Source organism: Oreochromis aureus, linkage group 22 (genome assembly GCF_013358895.1).
Source record: "Oreochromis aureus strain Israel breed Guangdong linkage group 22, ZZ_aureus, whole genome shotgun sequence".
Lineage (NCBI taxonomy): Eukaryota > Metazoa > Chordata > Actinopteri > Cichliformes > Cichlidae > Oreochromis > Oreochromis aureus.
Window position 1 is genome coordinate 27385121 of NC_052962.1, and position 16794 is coordinate 27401914.

At 41.1% G+C, this 16794-nt stretch overlaps 1 protein-coding gene across 5 annotated transcripts in view; it reads right to left on the bottom strand.

Annotated features, from left to right (window-relative positions):
- The window catches only part of myo1g (myosin IG), a 68495-nt gene that overhangs the window by 24331 nt on the left and 27370 nt on the right, over positions 1-16794 (bottom strand). For all 5 annotated transcript variants that reach the window (XM_031756795.2, XM_039605612.1, XM_031756794.2 and 2 more), the window contains 6 exons: positions 14841-15007; positions 13299-13506; positions 12566-12789; positions 11242-11386; positions 7330-7434; positions 6566-6679 (listed from right to left, as the gene is read on the bottom strand). In XM_031756795.2, the coding sequence (XP_031612655.1) occupies positions 6566-6679; positions 7330-7434; positions 11242-11386; positions 12566-12789; positions 13299-13506; positions 14841-15007 (963 nt within the window). The remainder of the gene's footprint in view (positions 1-6565; positions 6680-7329; positions 7435-11241; positions 11387-12565; positions 12790-13298; positions 13507-14840; positions 15008-16794) is intronic.

Consider the following 16794-nt stretch of genomic DNA (forward strand, 5'->3'; position numbering starts at 1 on the left):
ACTGACAGATAAACAGTCTGTAGTGAGGGTCTTATAAATAAATGAATACATATATTTTAATAATATTGGTGCTTTTATTGATAAGTTGCTTGTTATTTTTTCTGATTATGGTGGCATTGGAGCTCCATACCCTTTACCTCCAATCGAGTATTTCATAAACGCTGCATTGCTATTTTTATTTTAGCAAAAGACCAAAGGCGAGAATTCTCCTTCCACTAAAGCCTCATGCATGACCTGCCTATAGGTTGAGTGACCTTTAATATTCATCGACACAGACTGCAGCATTGGGGATTCATTTGTATAAAAGTGTCAGGGATTATAACATCAATGTACAAAACCTGTGAGTTTAATACAGTACAGCGCAGCATATCTTGGATCAAAAAAATTCAATGCCATAAATGAAGCCGGTGGATTATTTCTGCTCAGAATATGTAAGCTGGAGGTGCACGTGTGTGGGTGCAGTGAAGGGGAAGTCATGAGCTGTGACCCAGTTGGAATTAATGTACTGATTTACCGCAACGGAGGGAGAGGAGGGCAGCGGGGTGCAAATGAAAGAAGGAGGAAGAGAGAGGAAAGAAATATACCCATATAGGTCAAAGACAAAACCAGAGGAGAGACATGCAGACAGAGAAAGTGTCATGGGTTTTTAGAAAGCAAATGGAAGGACAGAGTGGACTAAGCCTCTTACGGCCTCCAGCCATACAGGTTAATCCAGCAGGGACGACAATGTGCAGGATGTCCCAGCACCGACCAACTCTGGTTAAACCTGCCCTTCAGTGAAGGGGACGCTGCACAGCTGATCTAGCAGCGTGATGCTTTTTACTGTGTTCCAAATATATTTTATAAATTACATTACTTTACTTTGTTCTATTGTATCTGCAGTACTTCTCTTTGCAGTAGCGGTGCTTAAATTACAGCTCTAAAATAACACAAGACGGATTTGACTTGAGGCACATTTATGATCTTTTCAGTTAATCGTTTACTTCAGTCTTTAAAGTTTCACTAAATAGACAAACAAACTTTGGCTGCACAGTACAAGACCATATCTTTTAGGTGCTCACTCCGTCAACCCAACAAAAAAATCTAAAAATATCCCATTTATAATTACAATATAAACGTCACAAATTTAAGAAATGCAACTGCCCTGCATTAGATATTAGTGGCTGTTTTAAGTTTTTATACTTTGCCTTCATTATCTGCTTTATTCTTATGATTAAGGTTTAAACTGGAACATAATCTAGGGGTGTCAAACATAAGGCCCGTGGGCCAGAACTGACCTGGCAAAGACCCCAATCCAGCCTGCTGGATGGCTTTGGAAAATGTGAAGGAGGGCAGGAATTTTGGACTTTTAAGTGGGTTTTTGCTAGTTTTAAAGCTTTTCCTTCCCATAAAAATCTCCCTCATTCATAAGTAATAAAATTATAGATATCTGTCATTTGACACATTTCTCCTTACAACTGAAGCTCAAAGACTCATGCTGACTGATTTCTTTCATTTACAACAGCAGCATTTCTTTACCATGTAGGAAAACTGAGAAATAATGTTGAATATTGCACTTTTTTGTCTTATCTCCTTGATTAAATCTGTAGTTAAACTTTTTACACCAACAGAAATTGGAGTTTTACGGGTTCAGCCCATATAAAATCGGAGCGGGCTGCGTGTGGCCTGCAGTATAAAATGAGTTTGAGGTCCCTGATCTAGGAGAAGACTTCATGGCAGATAAATCAAACCTAAATTCAATCATGACTCACTCCAAACACAGAAAATACAAAGGAGCGAGACATGTCCCCCAATAAATCATAAATTAGTATCTATGGGAGAGTTCTGTACCTCGAAGATCACGCTCTTTCCTGTTTTATTTTGAAATCACTGCTCCTTGTGTATTCCTTTCATTTTCATTTCTTCCTTTTCTTGGTTCCCCCTCATTGCTCATCGTCTGCTCCACCTTGATTAATCCCACCTGTTCACTATTTGCCAATAGCTCGCCTGCAGTATATAAACTCCCCGTCTTCTCTGTTGCTGTGAGATTGTGTTGTTGTGTAAAGTTTTCAGTGTTGTTTTTAGTATTCCTTCCTAGCGGTCTTTTAATTTCACTTTGATTTCTACTTTGAACATTTGACTGTTCTAAATAAAAGAGGCATTTTTCACATAGTTTATCTTTTATATAAACAAATCAAAAGTTTAATGACTGTGGAAATACTCCAGTGTGAGAAACGTCCATTAACTTTCTATCAGTTATTTAAATGACTAAATGTTTTAACAGTAATTATTTAAGCTTACAAATGGTTTATGCAAAGTGAATGCTGAGTTTTTAATTTTGTCTACATTTTCTGAAGACTGAGTAAACATAAGCGCCAGTTAAAGTCAGGTTTTCTGAATTTGACCAGTCAGAGGTACAGAGCTTGTGTTTTGCTTCAGGTTTTGACCTCAGCTGTGACCTGGGTGATATTTCTGGTGCGGGAGTCTGAGGTGCACTGCTTCTTTAATGCTGTATTCTGAGTTTCTGACCTGGATAAGACTCATATTCCTCATTCTGAGCACCAGAGTCCAATGGCACCAGCTATCTTTAGCCGCTCCGCTGCTGCATAATGATAGTTTTTAACCCTCTGGCATCTTGTAAGCGCTCTCTCTCTCTCCATTTCTCTCCTATCTCGAAAACCACTGCTGGACGTCCAGCTGTGCTGACTCATTACATCTCACGAAGGTGTTCTCAGTGAAAGCTATTTTGCATTCAGTACCTGAGTCACCTCAAAGTCTGATGGCGCTTGCACACACTAGTAATCTCCAACTTTTGTTGGAATCCATCTCAGTCTCAGATTCTCTCCTTCGAATTCACCTCAAGGAGAAACTAATGACTATTTGTAAGAAAAAAATAGGATGGAAATATCATAAACCAGTCAAACTATCACATCTTGATATTTTAACTCAGTTTAAGAAATTTCGATTTAAACGTAGATATAAAAAGAGATCCAGTGTTCCAAATGTTAAATTCTTTAATCAGCCCTTCACTTTCTGTATGTTTTCCCAACACCAAGGTTCATGCATCAAGCTGTAGAAGAAAATCATCATTTCTGTTATTTCAAGAGAACTTCAGCATCATATTAAACACTTTCAGCCTCTTGCCCTGCAGAGCCAGCAGCCCTTTGAGATTCCTGATCCAGTTTCTCAGCTGAGGTTCGCCCCATATGGCAGAAAATCTAAAGCTAAGCTTGGCAGCTGCCTCCCAAGCATGACCACGGCGTCACATGTTGACAACAAAACTTAACGTACACACACAAACACGCACACAAACACTGACTGACTGATCAACAACCTCACAATTCTTAAAGGTCATCAGCCCTGAGAGCCAAAGGAAGACTGTGTTCTCACAGTGTGAGTCCTCTTATTGCTCTTGTACTTATTGATGGATGGCTGTGACCTGGGTCAAACAGGACGGAAGATGAGTAGGTGCGCGCGTGTGTGTGTGTGTTTACACAACTGAGGGGACAGAGTAAGAAATAAAGAGCAGCCAGAATAAAGCACAAAAAGTCTGACCCACATTCATTACAGCTGTTAGGGAGTGAGTTTGCAACACTGTCTGTTTTTTTTGTATTTGTACCACACTGTAAGGACAAAACCTTTAATAAACCTACGTCTAAGGTGTAAAAAGAAAAAAAGTGCCTGAATTAAGTTAAAAGACTGGTTTCATAAACTAGGAAACGCCGCAAATATTTAAATCTTTTTTGAAGGCTTTGCTCAGAAAACATGGTCAAAATATTCATGTTATTTCCTCAGCTGAAAAAAGTCAAGATGCATCTGCCAGCTGTCAATATTCCTGCTTTGGTGATTTTCTACCACCAAAGAAAAATTTTCCAAGTTGCCAGTTGCAGACCTGGAAACCACAGGTACAATTCCAGGCCTCTGTGTCCAGCTAATCTCTTACTCGGTTGGCCAGTGTTCCTTAGTGCGAAGACATGCTGAAGGCGAGACTTTAAAATAAATCTACATAAATATCCTGGTTTTTAAACCTTAACGTAACAGTGGAACACTTTCTCTGTTTTGTAACAAAGAAAGCAGTTTGATTGTTAAATGATTTGGTCACTAAATGGTTATGAAAAGAGATATTTTATCAAATAATTTTTGAGTTTCCTCCGTAATTTGTCTTGGTTTTGTTCTGTGCTTCGTTCTTCAGGAGCTAACAGGAGAGTAACCAACGGCATGAGCTGCACCTGGGTCCAGTGAGCTTGGCTAAAAAAGCATGTTTTTGTCAGCAGTTGTGTCACACTTGCTTTCTGTCCTGATTTTGACATAAGTCTTCTGATTTGTACTTGCTTATGGGCGGCATGATTTCTGGACTTATTCATTGCTTTTTTACACATTGCCGCACATTTTACTGACTTGCTGTATACAAGTACAATAATATGTTTCTTCAGTGCTTTAATGTTTGCTGTAATGTTCCACTTAAGTGATATTTGGATGGTTAGAGTTCCTGATTTGGGAATCTACTTTTTATGTGCTTTTACACAATAATGTGAAATCTTGGTAATTTTCATGCTACTATCAAAATTTTCTGTCTAGTCAAGGCTCCTCCAGCTGGAAGGCATCAATCCATTTTATAAACTGTTTATCTAGTTCATATCTGCAGGGGGGCTGGAGTGATCTGTCACAGGCCATGAGGCCTTGACACCTGTGGCTAATTACAATCCCCAATTACCATAACACAGGAGCGTCCAACTCTCAGCCTCAAGGGCTGGTATCCTGCAGGTTTTAGATGTGTCCTTGATCCAACACATTTGATTTAAATGGTTAAATGACCTCCTCAACATGTCTTGAAGTTCTCCCTAGAGGCCTGGTAATAAACTAATCATTTGATTCAGGTGTGTTGATCCAGGGTAATTTCTAAAACCTGCAGGACACCGGCCTTTGAGGCCTGGATTTAGAGACCTTTGCCCTAACATGCACGATTGTGACTGTAGGACAGGGGTGTCGAAGTCCAGGCCTCGAGGGCCGGTGTCCTGCAGGTTTTAGATAACACCCTGGGTGAACACACCTGAATCAAATGAGTAGTTCATTACCAGGCCTCTGGAGAACCACGGCCGTTATCAATGCCCTGGGCACGCGATGCGCACGCTCGCGTTCTCGGTGAGTACGTGCTCGCCGAGAACGCACGCGAGAGCACGTACCCGCCCGAGAACGCGAGCACGGACTCGCGATATGTACAATTGGAACACCTGCGTGCGTGATGATGTCACAGGTCCGGAGTTTTTACTGCCGCCCCTCTTAATTTAACTGTGAGTAACATGTTATGAAGCTTAACTTTAATCACAGCCAAACCGGTTTACTCAGGAACAAATAAAACACTGACATAAACCAAACATTAACATTTAGAAGTGATCTAAGTGACTTATATATCATTTTTAACCTCAGTAGTGAAACCTCTATTAATAAAAATAGTGTACATGTACATACGTGTACATACCTTAATAAAAACAAGCAGATGTTAGATGTTTTTATTTTTATTTTAGTGGACACTCAATACTATAGACAGCTGCTGGGGTTTCTTTAACCTGAGTAGTGAGAAGACCGCGGGCGGGGGGGGGGAACGATGTGCCGGGAGTCCGCTGTTGAGTTTTGGACGAAATGCATTCTGGGATATATAGCTGTCCCAAGTCTACACCGATGCATGCTCGATAAAACGGGCGGATCGAGAACACATCCGGGACTTTTTCGCGTGCTCGGCTTGATGCGTACTTCGAATTGGAACAGTACTTGGTCTCCGACTGATGACGTTTCACGAGTACACGAGAACGCAAGTACGCACAAGTACGCATATTGATAAACGCCCTACAAGACATGTTGAGGAGGTAATTTAGCCATTTGAATCAGCTGTGTTGGATCAAGGTCACATCCAAAACCTGCAGGACACCGGCCCTCGAGGCCTGGACTTCGACACCTGTGCTGTAGGAGGAAGTAACCAGAGAGAAGACAGAGAACATGCTGGCCTGTGGAGTCAAACCAGTGCAGCAATGAGCCGTGTCCAGTTACAATTAAATGTCAGCCACAAACATTATATGCAATATGTGAGTTTGTACTATTTATCAGAAATGTATTATGATTAATAACTCTACAAATTGTGCATCAAAAGAGTTGAGCAGACATTCAGTCACTCTGAGACCAAATGAAAGCACAAAATAAGTATAAGGACAGTAAAGTGAATTTAGTACTGACTAAAGCAATTAATGAAAAATGAAAGCATTCATTACTGTATTAAAAACTGTAAAATAATCATATGGTCTTATGGTAAAAAGTCAGTGCCTGCAACTATGAGCATTGTTGGGGACAGAATATGTTTAATCAGTCTGGGGTTTAAGGGTGAGAGTGATGCTCTAATGCAGTGAGTTATAATGTATATCAGGCTGTAACATACGCTCAGATCCCAACAGGGTACGTTTGCAATGCTGGAAATATTGGATAAAGACAGCAGGAGTGAAGGTAAGAGCAGGGATTTATTCACTGGAGATGCTAGCAAATGAGTCTGTGTGTGAGCTTGCATTCAGAGTGTATGCTCTCCCACGTGAGTACTTACTGAGTCTAAAGGAAGCTTCTTCAGAACCTTATACTGTTTCTTTGGCTCTAATTTGTAGATGTACTTGTCTGTGATGAGCAGGCCTCGGTCTGTGCTTTTGTTGAACCTGTTCACCTGAGAGAGCAGAGCAGGGGAAAGAAAAAGCTTCAGCATGTTTGTTCATTTTCTATTTTCTGTGAAGAGCCCTTCATGCCTCTTGCAGGATCTTTTGGGTTATTTCATTTCAAACACAGGTTTTCCTTGTAAAGCAGCAAAGAAGCAACACACAAGAAGACATAAAAAAGACTGCTGTGGTGGGTCTGTGAGTCGGGGGTTGCTTCAGTTCACTGTATCAAAGGCTACGTAACTTCAAATATAACTAAGCTGTACTCATAACTTAGGCGAAGCCCTCAATGTTCAGTCCCTGATATGGAAAGTATGGCCATTATTATCCCCAGGGAGATGATAAGAGGTTCAGCATGAGGTAAAATAATAAGCAGCACTTCATTCAGGTTAAGGGAACTTGAGGACTGAATTCATAGTTCAGTTCCTTTTTATGATTGATCCTCAGATTACTTCCTGAGAAGGCTGCGTTCACTGATGGAACATGAAATATTGAAGGATGAGCTGTTACAAAAGAGAGGAAGCATGAGGGGGTGGAATGGGAAACACATCGAATGAGAAAAACATGCCAAAGCTAAAAGGAAGCAGCAGAAGAAAGAAACTCCTTGTGGCTACAAAACAGACATTTCCATTTCCCCGTGTTCTTTCCCCACATACTGTACCTTCCTACAGAAGCTCGAGAAGAGGACCTGACTGTACTCGTCTTTGTTCTTCAGCTCCTTGGAAATTCGGATGAAGCTGGCGCTGGTCTGAGGGCAGTCTCGGGCCTGCAGAAATGAATGACCAGTATTATTTCAGGAGGTCGGTTGAGGCCACCATCTTCAGTACAGATGGAATAGGAATGCACTTCGCTGTTAGTCACAAAACTCCAGGTGACCTCTCCCAGCCTCTTTTAAGCCTTTTTATCGCTTTAATTCCATAAGCAGCAGATCAAAGCTCAAGGCCCCCGGCTGCTGTTACCAGACACGGAGCCTGACGTGCCGTTTGAGACGGTCCAAAGCTGATGGGAAGTACATTTGGTGGCAAATCTAACACTCTGTTATAGTCTTCCTCCTATAAAGTGCAGCTATCACGGTCATTTCTTTAACATTTCTCCTACAATCTATTTTACATGCTTTAATATATACAGTACACGGTTTAAAGCTGTGGTTCCCAGACTGTGTGCACTGAGGAAATCCAGGTCTGACCATCGTACATTCATTTTGCAGTAAATAACTGTAGACAGACTATATAAATAAATTCAGTCTCTGTATCAGTACTTTCTGCACACTCGTTTCCCTTAAAAAATCTCTTCTATCAAAGTGAACCTCAGTCTGTTTGAGGAGTATTATGAGAGCATGACACATCAAAGGCTCTGACTGACAGCAGGGAGGATACAAAGGGGAAAACAGCTCACTTTCTTGTGCGAATCAAACCACAACTAACCACCAGTCCAGCCTATTCGCCAACTAAAGAAAAGAGAAAAAAAATCAGCAGGGAGCATAGAGGAAAGTGGAACTGCCTAATGGCTTCACTTGCCCGGAGATGTCAATGTCCCTTAATCTGAATGTGTGCTAACATGACGCCAAGAAAGCCTAAAGAGCCATTTGGAAACCAAATATCCCCTCTGAGAGAAACTAGGCCTACTTCAAAAGAGCACCGGATGCAAACCAAGAGGCTCCAGGACCGCCTGTTGATTGGTGTGAAGGTGTTTCATAAGGTGATGGAGGCAAAGAGACACTTCAAAAAACTACATCTCTCTGAAGTCTGATGGTGTAATCAAAACAATGATGTCAGAAGACAGAGGATATATTTTTCACAGGTATGAATACTGGTGTACTCTTATATTATGGCTTATCGTTTGGTGTTATTTGGAAACGGTAAGTATCCAAAAAACCTCTTAGTTTTTTAAACTTGTACCAGCTTCCTTGGTTCCAGAGGTAAATCTCAATACTACTGAGTGAACTGATATGCTAGTGTGAGTCCAAATTTCTAGCAACAGCTTAGATTCAACATCTCTGACTATGTATAAAAGATGAATGTAGCCACCATCTTTGCTGAATGGGAAAATCATTGTGTCTAAATAAGTTCATTTAAGTAATATGAAACGGGGCAGGTTCAGGCACCTTTTCCAGGTCTGAGTGTTGATTCCTTGAAAATTTTCCTTTGTTGAAGCTTAAGACTGGACATGAACCCCCTGGACTCTGTGAACTTACAACCACAGTAAGGATTCAGCCTGACTGAATGCCACGATGCATGCACTAATCTACAGGTCACTGTGGAATTAAATGATCCCTGAAGGAGGCCAGCAAGTCAGGGGCCGGCTGACAAACTAGCAAAGGGAATGACTCAGGACTCTCCGGCAGTCACGCTCATGCTCCCCGAAGGCATCTTTAAAGTCAGAAAACAACCTCATATTAGCTGGTAAATGAAGCAACTGTAGTATTCATCAATAAAGGGCTGTGTTCACACGAACAGCCCTCTTTTGGTCATGCTTCACAGCCCGAGGCACATCACATGCTCAGTATACATTCACAACAAAAGATGATCCTATACACAGCTGATTGTTCAAGTCTTTTTTAATTACTGTGATGAATTTGTGCTAAAATTTCTGCCAGTGGGCTGCAAAATTTCCAGCTGAACTAACTAAAAGGGAGTCATGTGAAATGACAACTGCTTAAGAAATTCTTCTGTTTTGGAAATTAAAGAGGCAGAAAAACAAGCAGAAAACTATAAACTACAAAATGCTTTCATGTTGTTATTAGTTCACCAGTGTTTGATAATCTGTTTCACTATTTTAACATTGATATGTTAAAATATATATAAAGAAATCAGTTTCTTTTTTTAATCTGGAGTGGAAAGTGTAAAAACGGCAGAAAAGTCAACTACTCCAGCTTTTCAATAAAATGCATTGCAATATTTTTTCAGGTGATTTCAAAAGTAGTTCTACTTTTCTAGCTGAGATTTAGGTGTGTTGTCTGAATCACAATGATCACAGAATTAATGGCTGGTTTCTTAGTTTTAGTTTTGCCATCTAGTTTATTTGGTGGTTATAGTTTGCTTTTATTCCCTGTTTAAGTTTTCTGCCTCGCGCGTGTTTTCCATGTCTTAAGTATTCATCTCTGTGTTAGGTGTTCTCATGTTCAAGTTCTAGTTTGTTGTGTGTGTTATTATTCGGTTTTACCTCCCATAATTGTGTTTCCCTGATTGCTTGCACCCAGGTATTCTCCACAGCTGTACTCATTTCCTCTAAGTAGCCTGTGTGTCTAACAACCCTCAGGTTTAATGTGTTTTGTTGGTGTTTTCTCTCATAAAATGTTGCCAATAGATTTTTATTTTGCTCACATGTATTCTTTTCTCGCAGATATAGTTCCCTGTTGGATTTTCTTTGTTTTTCTTTTGTACAATAGCATAGTACAAAAGGTCATTAAATGCACACACAAGTTTCCATATTGTCTGTGTGTCACAGTGACATCACAGAAAGGTGGATGACGAAATCTGGATGAGCCCTACTCCAGATTTCTGGTGGTCTACAAGTGAAAGTTTCATACTTTTCCACTGTTATCTGTAAAACTTAATGCACATATAAGCGTGGCATTACAAAATCTTAAATTGCACGTATTTTTCTAATGACATCTCAGACATCTGATTTTTTTTTATGAATCACTGATACATATATATATAATATACTTCTTCACACTTAAAGAAAGGAAAAAGTCTGGAGAGGTGGGGCTTTGTTGGTTTGTTTCTTTGTTTTTGTTTTTTTTGCAATGCTTTTCCTGGTCTGGATCACTCTATAACTTGTAAATATACCTCAACAAGAATGATCATGAGCCAAAACGAGTTTGACACTCCTGACCTCAACCTTCAAGAAAGTAAGAGAGTCGGTGCCTTTGTTACAAAGTCTTGACACTTCTATGGGGTGCTTTAAATATCCTCTGTTGTTGTTTCTGCTTGGAACTGTGCAAAATCAGCTAAGGTATCAGCCATACAGACCTGTCAGAGACCCCGCCCCCCTGGCAACAGCTAGTTGCTAGGGAAAAATGCATAGTTGTAGTCACACAGAGGTATAGAGTGCTGCACTAAAAAACTTATTGTTTTGCTCACTAGCAGGTTTTCACAGCCAACCTCTCTACAAAGACAAACTATTTGCCAAACTGTAGTGAAATGTGTATGAAAAGTGTGATGTAAACTGGAAACAGGGACTGTTCGCCTTAAGAGAGTAAATGGTGACTGCAGAAAAGTCAGTATCTTTTAAGCAAACTTTGGGAGCACCAATCTGCTAGTGACCTATCCATCCATCTTTGAAACTGATGACACATGGTAACAGTCAGCATCTACTCACCAAACAGTGTGGCGTGCGTGTGTGTGTTGCCTCATCTTTGCATATTAAGGTGCACACTCACAAATTTGTGAGAGATTTCATATCTCAAGAGTCCAATTTTCTTGCTTAAATAAAGGTTAAATAAATCAAGTGTCTTCCATAGGTCAAAAATAAATCCCAAAACAAATAATGCTATGACCTATTCAAACATGATGTGCTGAAAAACAACGAAGGTACCCAGGATTCATCTTGTTACTACTGTGATTCTTACATTTCCCAGGTAGTCCCTCTCCCAGGCTCGGCTGACTCCCCAGTCTTTTCTCTCTCCGCTCAGAGCCGTCATAGCTGCCACTTTGGCCCGAACCTCCAGCATGTCCGACGGCGGGATGTTTTTCACGATCTGCCTCGCCCACCACCTGACACCGAGGGATGAGAAAGAGACAGCATGCCATGAGGGTGGATATTACTTCAAAGGCCCAAATCACACAGCCAAACACTGACTCGACTTATTCTGCAGCTACTAAGAATTTAGTGACCTGAAGAGATGAGTTGATTTCAACACATGTGCTTAAAAAAGAAACCAGATTTCTGCACACTTTACAAAATGAAGATGAAAGAGACGGAGGAAGAAAGCAAGGAGGGTAGAGAAGAGGTGGAGAGAGTGGTGGGGGTGAGGGAGACGAAGTGAGGATAAAGAGGTAAGGATGAAGAAGAAGGAGTAAGACTTTAACCCTAATGGATAGAATTAGGATTAGGTTAGGGTTTGGCACTTAGTTCAGATGGTTAAACCTAGGGTTAAGAGGCTTGAATATGCATAATTCTATGTGCAGTGGGGCAGGCAGCAGTCACTGTATGGGAAACACTGCTAACAGAGAATAAATTCCAGCTAAAATATAGAACCACTTATCCAAACCACTTCAAACTCAGGGCTGTACTTCCTCAAACCCCAGAAAAGATCCACCAAGTCTGAAGTGGATCAAAAGAACGGCAAATAACAGACAGATGAATCAGTCTCGCATCTGTGCATTCAGGCTTTATCCAGCAGCCACTTCGCTTAGCTTAACAAAAAGGCTGTAAACAAGTAGAAAGGGCTGTTTCTCAATATCTCTAAATGTTAATACTTTATTAACCTCTAAAGCTAATCCACTAATTAGAAAGTTACATCTCTTTTGTTTCATCTGTAATAATGTGTCTAAATTGTTTCACATCTGAGCAGCAACCTCTGGGGATGAAAAATGAAGCCAACATGAAAATCCCCAAAGCGGCGTTTCCTAAAACTGCCACTTCAGCTTGGCTCCAAAATCAAGTCAGTCCCCAGAGACAACGATTTGATAACACCCAAGTTTAAAACTGTGTGACTGTGCATCAATTTTTATGAAGGCCAAAGTTATAAGAAACACGACAGCTCAGAGTGGCATGGGTGGGAACAGAGTCCTCCTGGTTCCCATGGACGCAGTAGGGATGGACACTGCTTCTTTTGGCTATGCTTTTATTAAATAAATAATGACACAGCATAATATGCCAGTACATGTGATGTAAAATATCCTTAGTATTTCACAGACCACAGAGAGTTGCACATTTTTATGTGCTCTGACCTGCGATGCAGCATGACTGTGATGCTGTGAAACTGCGACAGTGCTGCAGGCGGCGTCGGCCACTCCAAGCTCTTCCCATAGTCGGCCATAGTTCGCACATTAGCAAACCTCCGCTCCACCTCCCAGAAGTGCGCCTTGACCTTGTAGCGCTTATAGCAGCCCATGATGGCGTAGATGGCCCTCATCCGCCGGCACCTTGCACGAGCTAGAGTCCCGCGCCACACCTGTGGGTCAGGTTAAAAAAACAACAACAAAGGAGCGTGTGAAAGAGACAAAACAAGAGTAAAATTATTGCCTCTGCATCTCACAGCACTTAAGACAAACTTTTCCTCCAGTTAGAGTTCCAGATTTCTCTGCAGTCATAAAGTAGGTCAGAGGAAAGAGAAAAGAGAAGGGTATTTCATTGAGCAAGCGAAGTAATTGACTTTAATGCAGCTGTGCTCTGGATCGCATTAATTATCCCAATTATTGTTACAGGAAATTAGGATTCAAGCTGGCAGATGAATTTCAGTCAAACATAACCAAGAGCCACATATTCATGAGCCTGAGACAAACTGCAGTTTTTATTCTGATACCCTGAAGCCTGGTGGAAAAAACACTGTATGTTATTAACTTCAACACACTATCTGAACTGTTCCTGATGCTGAATTAGACGTCAAATTATCACATCAACGCATCTTTAAAATTAAACATTAAATCAGCTGTGAAGCATGGTGACACTTTCATGCCTCACCTTCTGCAGGAAAGTCACCAGGATGGGGATGAGGTTGTTTCTCTCCTGCTCCAGTGTGAAGAGAGACCGCGGCGTTCTCACAAACAGCTTTGTTTGGCCGTATGCTACGTCGTCCTGGAAACCATGCTGGATGACGATGGCCTCGACAGCTTCCCTGTCTGACGCCATCAGGTGGTTTGGCCAGGTGTACTCGCACGTCATTTTATACCTGAACAACATTCAGCAAGAATCAGAGAAGATGATCACATAAGTGTTTGCAGTCTGACCTCAAACTTGGGTAGAGATGGTTGATGTCAGTGAACATCACTAACTCTGCTACCTGAGAACTCAATTGCAGTTTTCTGTAAATATCCTGCAGTTTCCAAGTGTCATATTGAGGGATCAATATCAGAAGCATGACTGAGAGAATGTTCACTGTCACTGTGATTTTGACATTTGCACATTTTTGTGCACCATGAACTCTCAACGAGGGTCACACTTTATCCAGATGCTTTCTGTGATGGAGGGCAGATATCTTAATTTATGGTATTAGAGTAAAGTGTAGCTTTGATTAAAATTGGAGAAAACATTGTGACCACACCACAGTAACACTCTGACATTGTCCATGTTTTTGCTTCCTTTCATTGGCTCTCATTGAAATTTTTTAAAATCTGTATTTAATTACTTACACGGCCATGCTTCTGCCACATCTGCTCAGACCTTATTCTAATGTAGCACTTTCCTGCTCCCAGACAATTTTGTAACTTTAACCTTTTGACATTTGCTATTGTGACATTGTGCACCTGCTGACAGGCTGTTAAAGAAAAACTCAGGAGTTTATGAGTAACACAATCACACTTGAGCTTTCCAGTTTCCAGATCGGGCTCACTGCTACTTCCTCCTCTTCCCAAAAATGGAATTCAACTTGAAGGTTTGCTATTTTGAAACTGTGGAGGAGATTCAGCAGATGGTCCGAACAGGACTTTAATCCTAAAATAGCTAGGGTGCTTGCAGTGGTGCAGAATTACACAAGAAGACAACCCTGAAGGGAAAGCAACCACAGTATAAATGCTGAACATAGTCTGAGAAATGAAGCCATAAACTTTTTCTTTTTAATTACCAGCAGGGGGCGATCTCTGTAGCTCCCAAAAAAACTTCCAGTCCTGTCGAAGTCTGCCCTCCACTTTCTTGTGATGGGACCTCAGTAAACACTGTCCTGATGACTAATGACTCATTTTCTAGTTTCAGGTCATACTAATTAAACTATGGTCATTTTAATGACTTGTCCAACACATAGTGACTTCAAAAAATACAAAACATATCATCACAGGTCTTTTTAGTTGTGTTAGGTTTTGTTAAAAGAGGCACCAATTGTCTAATAGTCTAAATCTTTTCGGTAGTACTATTTACATAAATGTGTGCCGTCTTTTTAAGGTTTCAGATCAAAGTGCATTTTGGGTAAGAAAAGTAATTTTTTAAAACTTTTTTAACATATTTTACTCATGGTGTTACACTCCGCTGCTGAAGAGACCACTTCACTAGACGGTAATCACGTTTTCTTACCTCTGCAGGAAGCGAGCATAGAGCTGCCTGTAGGCAAAGCCCGCCCTGCGTACCCTCACGTTCTCCAGCAGGCCGAGGTAGGCCACCTGGTGCTGGCAGCGGGCGTCATCAAACAACACCGGTGACTTCATTTCGTTGGGCTTTATACATCGCACATAGTATGGCTCCTGCAAAACAGAACAAGTTGTTCAGCTGGCATTGTGTGAGCTTTATTTGGCTGTATTTCAACAAGCTTGTTTGCATTTTCAATAAAGTGTTACATCACTGGTGACACAGCAACACTGCACTTGGACTGATACTCTGAATGTATTTTTTCATAACACTCTTGTTTTATCACCTGCACAAACTTGAGCAGGTCTTTGATTTTTCTCAGTGTTCGCGTCACCGCTGCGGTCATCACTGTGCGAGTAAATAAACTGAACTCAGCTTGTAAACTGTCACCGAGCTGCACCACAGCCAAGCTGCAAAACTGGCAAACTGAGTTCAGTGACCTTAATCAGACTTGCAGAATGTTCCAACAAACGCCACAGTGAGCAGCTGAGCCTCACAATAGCCCAGCCCCGCGCAGCTACTCGCTAGCAGCACGCCGAGCTGCACTTTAGATGAAGCAGGGTCATGGCTGGATGCCTGAACCTTGACAGTTATAGGGGGGATGCACTACATCCTGTCAAAGAACAGAGGCTGTTGTGTTTTCACTGATTTAACTGCTCTGTCCATTAAAGACAAATAAGGCGAAGCACTTTCTGACACCAAACACTGATCCCTGTGCAGGCTTTGCCCGGAGTTTCGAATCAGCTCGGCAGCAGTTTGAGAAAATGTCAGAAAATGAAGGCTGAGAGGAAATGAAGTGGGAGGCCTGAGCACAGGTGCTTCAGTACTGCTGCTGAAGAAAACTGTCTGCTCTTTCAACGTGACCTACAGGAAAAAAAACCCTTCAGGCATGGGAGTTTACTTTCATTTCACCTCAGCCACATCATGACGAGATGCTACAGCAGCCCGGCAGCAGGCCGTCCCAAAATAACAGCAAGAAATGTCAGACTTCAGTCAGTGAGATGAGGCCAGGAGAGGTGAGGTGCACACTTTATGTACCACCTCCATCTCCTTCTCCTCCTCAGCACCCTCTAAACGCCACAAAAAGCCAGATAGGATGAGGACAACCTAAAAACACTGCTACTCCCTGACACCATAAGGAACAGACTGCTATGTATACACGTAAATGCTACACTTCTTCTTCCTCTTCCGATGTTTGTTATGCACCATCCAAAGGAGACATCACACAAACACATTGGCAGTCTCAGAATAGTCTGTGAGTCATGCAGGCTTACAGGGACCAGAACCGCCTATAACTGGTGCAGAGCATCAGTACAGACAGCAGAGTAAACTGGGGAGATGATCTATGCCGGTACTAAACACAAACTCTGACACAGAAATATAAACAAATCTGTAGGTTTCCAGAGTATTTGATTTGACTTCAATTTATGTTCTACAAAAACCAGCAAAATAAATGCTGCACTGGACTCAATCTTTCATATGTGTTTTACTAGATTAAAGTCTGTAACCTATATAAAGAAATGTGTTATGTGTTTATGAAAACAGCATATAAAAAACACAAACCATAGAATTATAGACTGGCTGTATAGCTAATGAGACAGTCATTCCACAAAGCTAAATCAGGCAGTAGCTAAATCCAATCATGATGGAAGAAAGAAGTCTACTAAAATCCTCTAAAGCTAACAAGCTTAGAGCAACTCTGTAATTGGGTAACTTCCTGGAGAGTGATGCTAAATAATGAAAGAAAGGCATATGAAATTTTACTTGATAAGACGGGCATGTAGCTTAGCTAAAGCTAAATCTAAAATGACTGATTCAAATATATCTTTTCTTACGTTTAATTAAATTATATCTTGGTAATTTATCTAATGATTTGAGGGAAAGGCATTTTGTCTATTTCTAA